Source organism: Nanorana parkeri, unplaced genomic scaffold, assembly GCF_000935625.1.
Source record: "Nanorana parkeri isolate BGI_ZX_2015 unplaced genomic scaffold, ASM93562v1 scaffold126, whole genome shotgun sequence".
Lineage (NCBI taxonomy): Eukaryota > Metazoa > Chordata > Amphibia > Anura > Dicroglossidae > Nanorana > Nanorana parkeri.
The window spans coordinates 625,886-631,885 of record NW_017306394.1 but is presented as its reverse complement, the minus strand read 5'-3'; the positions used below and the strand labels follow the sequence as shown (position 1 = coordinate 631,885).

General features: G+C 44.4%; 1 protein-coding gene across 1 annotated transcript in view; it reads right to left on the bottom strand.

Moving 5' to 3' along the window:
- TBCD (tubulin folding cofactor D) overlaps positions 1 to 6,000 on the bottom strand; it is a 171,932-nt gene that overhangs the window by 138,404 nt on the left and 27,528 nt on the right. The window contains exons 8-10 of the mRNA XM_018553643.1: positions 4,765 to 4,810; positions 4,082 to 4,214; positions 904 to 1,043 (exon numbers count right to left, since the gene is read on the bottom strand). Coding sequence (XP_018409145.1) covers positions 904 to 1,043; positions 4,082 to 4,214; positions 4,765 to 4,810 — 319 coding nt within the window. The remainder of the gene's footprint in view (positions 1 to 903; positions 1,044 to 4,081; positions 4,215 to 4,764; positions 4,811 to 6,000) is intronic.

Genomic DNA, 6,000 nt, shown 5'->3' with positions numbered 1-6,000 from the left:
CGGAATATGGGGGGGGGGGGTCGACTGTATATTTTAACTCTGTGAATGCAATGAAGTATAGGTCCTTGGCAGTCAGTCAAAGGGTTAAGTACCTGAATCTAAATTGGTATCAGCATTTTGTCGTCTTACACAACTCAGACAGGGAAAAGGAAGGGGAAATACTATGAACCAATCAGGTGTGCTTTGTGCAAATGTGCTAACATGGAACATGTTGAAAGGAAAAGAGAGCAGAGCGACAGGGAAAGGAGCTATTGGGGCTCATCATAGGCCGGGGAAAAGAAGGTGACCTAACATTATTTCTTAAACCGGAAATTAGCTCTAAATTGAAAAACTTGTGAGCGGTAAGGTAAGAAGCCTTTAATAAGGCATAATGGGGGGAATTTATCAAAACTGGAGCAGACAGAAACTAAAGCAGTTGCCCATGGCAACCAATCAGCTTCTCTCTTCAGTTTGTTCAGTTAAGATTTGGAAATGATAGAGAGAAGCTGATTGGTTGCTGTGCACAGCTGCTCTAGATTTTGTCTACCCCAGCTTTGATAAATCCCCCCCAGTGTGTCTCTTCTGCAAGAAGGATGTCTTACCTTCCTCCTCATGCACAGCTCAGTGTACACTCTTGGCATGAATCAGTGCAGAAATTAATGAACATTCACTCATGCATGTGCACGGGAGTTACATCATCCCAGCTAATCAACATGGCCCAAGATGCTGAATCCGCAAGAGATTGGGAAGAAGACATCGGCACTGGTGATAGACCTTGCGGACGTTGCATTGCTGGGAGGGAGGTGAGTATTGAAGGGTTTGTTCTGCTTTAACTGCAGAAAAGTCAGGGCATCAGCCTAACTGAACTGTCTGGCACAGCTTTTTGAATCACAGGACTGGATGGACAGAAATACAAAGACTTACCTATAACATTCTCTATCTCTTCAGGGATATCGTACTCCTCATGGTCCTCATTGTCAGGGGAGGAGGTTTCCATTGCTTCTTGGGTATCTTCGGAATTCTGGAGCAGGTTGGCAGCCAAACATCTAGATCCCCGCTGATATCTGTATGACACCGGCAAGGCAGCAAATAAAGATCACGTCAGAGCCATGATAATGCAACAGTTTATTATTAACCTAATATTATTATTTCTTCTAAGTGTTAAAAAACAGGATCTTTTTGTACTCACTGTAAACTCCTATTCTCTGCACTCAATGGAGGACACGGCTCTGCTTTACATTATCACCACTGCAGTTGGCCCTGTACCTAGTGGAAATGATCTAAAGCAGAGCTGTGTTCTTCAATAAATAAAAGAGAAAATAGTGTGATTTTGTACTCACCATAAGAGTTGATTGGTGGAGAATCAATCACTATCAAAAAAACAACAACTTTGGAGGTATGAGGACGCAACTTGGATCAGGCCGACTTCAGACAACTCTGCCTACATAGAAAACTCATGCCCAAGAGGAAACATACTCACGGGACTCACAGGGAGCACCACTCAGCTGCTGTGTACTCTTGCCCAGTGCCAGAAACGAGTGCTCTTTCTGCTCCCAATAAAGCACCAACTCCACTACAGCAGGTCCAACTCCCAGCAAGAGGCAGGGACGATTGCAACCATCCTTGGCAGCTGACTTTGCGGCACCCTGCAACTCCAGCCCTCCTGACTCTCCAGTCCCGTTACCTGAGCTTGCCGGTGTGGACTCACTGCCTAGTCTACCATACCTCCCTCCGCATGCCTCCCTGGACATGCACGCTGAGGGAGGGCTGGGAGACCTTTTACCGCAGCTCTCCACTAAGCAGGATTTGGAAGATATGCCTTCTTCTATAGGGGAAGCCTTGAAGAATCAGGATTTGAAAAAAACATGTAACTGGAAGTTTCTCCTACAGAGAATGTTTGCTAAAAGGCAGATTCACTGCTTTATAAATATGCCCCTTAGGGCCTGTAACACCATATGCAGTGCGTTCCGGCCACGCTCTGGCCGTAACGCACTGCATTGCATTGTGGCCGGCTCAGTTTTTCATGGTGCCGTAGCCACGCCCTCCGGCCGCAATGCGATAGGTCCGGTGCGGTCAAAATGCTGCAAGAATGTGGCCGGAACGCACTGCATATGGTGTGCACAGGCCCTTAGTGTCATTATAAACAGGACAAATTATTAGGGATGCACCGATGTCGATGCCGAGTATTTGGGCGAGTACTCATACTCGCCCAAATGCTCCGATGCCTAGACCGATACTTCCAGTATCAGGAAGCCGGGCAGCTCGTCATTACACTTGTGACGAGAGAGCATGGAGCTGGCTTCCCGGGCCAGGAAGCTGGGCAGCCTGTAATGACGCGGCTGCCCGGCTTCCTGATTGGTCAGGAAGCTGGTCAATCAGGAAGCCAGGCACCGTGTAGTGACGCGGCGCCCGGCTTTCTGATTGCTCGGGAAGCCGGCTTCATGCTCCCACGTCTCCTGGCCCAACATCTGAACTGTGCATGCGCCCGCCCCAAGATCCCTTGCGGCCTCCCGAGAAATTTTCAGATGTTCGGACGGGAGCGTGCGGCGGAGACACAGATATATATTAACCCTTTAAAAAAGTTTTTTTTTTTTTATCGTTTTGCATTTATCTACTGCTCGCTAGCAGTAGATATATGCAAAAACAAATAAAGGTTTAATAACCCTTTAAGCAATAACCAAGGTACCTGTGAATAAACAGGTCCATAGTAGAAATGTAAAAATGATTCTGATCCATGAGGGGTATACACGTGCAGTAGCTGAAGTGGCCAGGCTATGAAAATTCTAATCGTTATTGGCCCTGAAGCCAATTCTACCCTGGTATGTGGACCTGGAAACACCCTCCTACGATGTACGCCTTCAATCCCAGACAGCCACAGCCCTACCAAACAGACAGACTATAATTATTTATTAGGTGAAACATTCAGAGCAAACCCCAAATTTCAGCAAGGTGTAAGATGAATCAAAAGGATTTCTGTGAACATGAAAAAGAATACAATAGAGGCGGAAAGATGGAGGGAGAGATGAGAGGGCTATCAGCATGGGAGATCTATGAGCCCGAGTTGTCAGACTGAAACTGCGGGAGGCGGCAGAGAGGGGCCAGATTGTATAGCCGGTGGCCGCTCTTTTCTGCATAGTAATGGGCTGAAGAATGCAGGCCATGCGGGAACCTTATAGCACTGGTGGGCTCCCTCCACACCTGCTGGATGGGAAAGTGTCATCTTCTTTGTGATGCCAGAGGGCCGGTATATGCAGCATTGATTGTGAAGTTGTCAAGCTTGTTTAACCAAGTCACTTCATTTACATTGTCATCTCTATGAGCGCATTACACGGTGGTGACACCTCCCTCTCACTGGGAGTTCTGCTGACTTCTTTTTACGAATCCTCTTCCAAATTTGTTAGACAACATAAAGAAATGTACAAAGGCAGATCTAAACCAAAGTGTATCTAAAGCCCAAACCTTTTTTTTTTTTTTTTTTTTTTATTTTGGATGAAGTATGAAAAAATTAGAATCCTACTCCCCCCATATTTTAATGATTACTGGTCTATTGGATAGAAAATCCAAATTTAGCCCCCTAAACCTAATTAGGCCATATGCACACGGGGCTTTTATGTGCATCTTGGGATTCCTTCAGCCACTTAACCCAATCGAGGTAATGACAGGCTGACAGCGGCCGCATCTGTCCGCATGTCATCATATTCGGAACAAATACCTGTGGGTCGGAATAAATGCTTGACCTGCTTCCAAGGACAAGCATCTATCCCGATCCACAGGCGCACATAAACGCCCCATGTGCATGAGGCCTTACACAGAGACGCCTCTCATAAAATCCCAGAGTAGCCTCCCCTCAAATCTCTCCCACTCCCCTTGGGATAACATGGTTTGAGTCCCACCATGCAATAAATCTCCTAAAAAGAGAATTATCCCTTATGTTAGCACCAAAGTACAGAGCACTGAGAGGCCAATTCTGGATCAATGGGTAGAGATGTCATATGTTTAGGGGTTGAGTAGAAGGTTAAGAGAAACAAACCGTTTTTAACAAAATGGAAAACTTTTAATTATAAATAATCTGATTGAAAATAACACACATATGATTACATACCTCCACTTAGCAACTCTGGTTTTAAGGAATGTGAGTCCTAGACGTTGGACAAGCTTGACTCCCAGCTTGTGAAGGAGATTGTTGTTGCTGTCAGACAGCTTGCAGTTATCAGTGGCAGTGAGGACAGTGGAGGCTACAGAGAGGAAAGACAGGATCAATACCTGCTTGGTTTAAGACCATTTATTTTAATATGAAACATGCATTATAATACAGAACATTTTTAACATTAATTTAGAAAGTAGAAACATCTCTGAGTCAATTCACACATCCAGCAAACCTGCATACACTTATTTCAGTGGTTATCTTCCACCCATTTCATTCAGGTTTTGATTTTTATTTAATGGGAGTCATAAATCAGACAGATCATGGGAAATCACTGTTCACTTTCCATCGTAGGAGGGATGAAAACATTGGCTAAAGTGCGGGAATACTGGACAGCGTGGAGGGAGAATCAGGAACCAGAGAGGGAAGGTGGCACAATAGGAGGGAGAGTGTGGAGATCGGAGGGAGATCTATGGCTACGCCTGGAGGGGGTAAAAAGCTGGATGTGCACAATTGTATTACAAATGTTGTTTCTACACAATTTGGGAGAGTTGTGAATGAATCCAGGGGCACTACAGATATAAAAGAAATACAGTCTGGGGGTTACAGGAAATAAAAAGGGTAATTTCAATGATTCTTACCATATGGCAAACAGTCCTCGCGCTTCCCATGCTTGAAGAGTTGAGCCTATAAACAACAAAAAGGTATTTTTTAGATATCTAAACTCATTACAGTAGACCAATGATTGTTTTGTAGACCCTGTCTTACTTTTTTTTTTTGTATTGAAGAAGTTCATACAAAGAAAAAAGCCCATTTACAAATATCAGATAATACACTTAGAGCAAAATGATGCAAAACTGATATATCAGCTCTGGGCGTATACCCCTAGACTGAATTACACATTTCCCTAGGTCAGTGAGTCCTCTGAATTTCCAGCAACAATCCCATACTGTGGCTACTACAAAGGAGAATGGCACAGCAAAGGTAAGACTTGCTTGGCCTTGGTGAAGGCAAAGCAGACAACTCCAGTTGGTCTCTCCAATGTAATTCCTAAAAGATAAAAGTCACTAATGGAGTGACACAATTATCCAACACTTGCACTAGCCTTAGTCCAGGGGAAGGCAACCCTGGCACTCCAGCTGTGCTGAAACTACAAATCCAAACTACAAGTTCCAAAACAGCTCGCGTGCTAAGGTTGCCTACCCCTGTTTTAGACTGTCAGATCCTTTACAAAGAGGTACAGAGCGTGAGCAATCAGTCCATTCTGGATCAAATCCCTACGCATCTAGGTCCTGCCTGGATCAGACGCGCCAAACGAAAAATAATTCCTCTTTTGCTACAAAAAAATAACAAAAGGTGAACATTCCCCCCTTTTTACACCCCCTTTGCCTGAACCCTTTTCATTTGGCCACCCCAAGTCAACACATCCATGCATACAAGGGACCAATATACCAAATAAACCTGGGAAAACATTTTTAGGCCGACCTTTTGTTATATGTGTAGCATCCTTTAATACAAAGTTTACAAAGCATTCACAATGGAAAGGGAGACTCCGGATACCTGGTACAGTTACAAAGAGACCTGACACTGTCCTGTACTAGCGCTGGCCCATGGAGCAATCATATCACAAATTGTGAGAAACTTTTTGTGCTCTGCACCCCCATCCGTTTTCTTTATTCTGTACACTTGAATTTATTATCATTTCCAAATAAAATTGGATTCAATAAAAAAAAAAAGGCCAAATGGTCACAAATGAGACTTTCCACGATGTTGGAAAACCTCTTTTGGCGGTCACCAAGGCTTCCGTTTCTCACTAGCACTCACTATAGTGCTTCTAAGGCCCGACAGTAACAAATTACACTCTCATCTGTCGCATT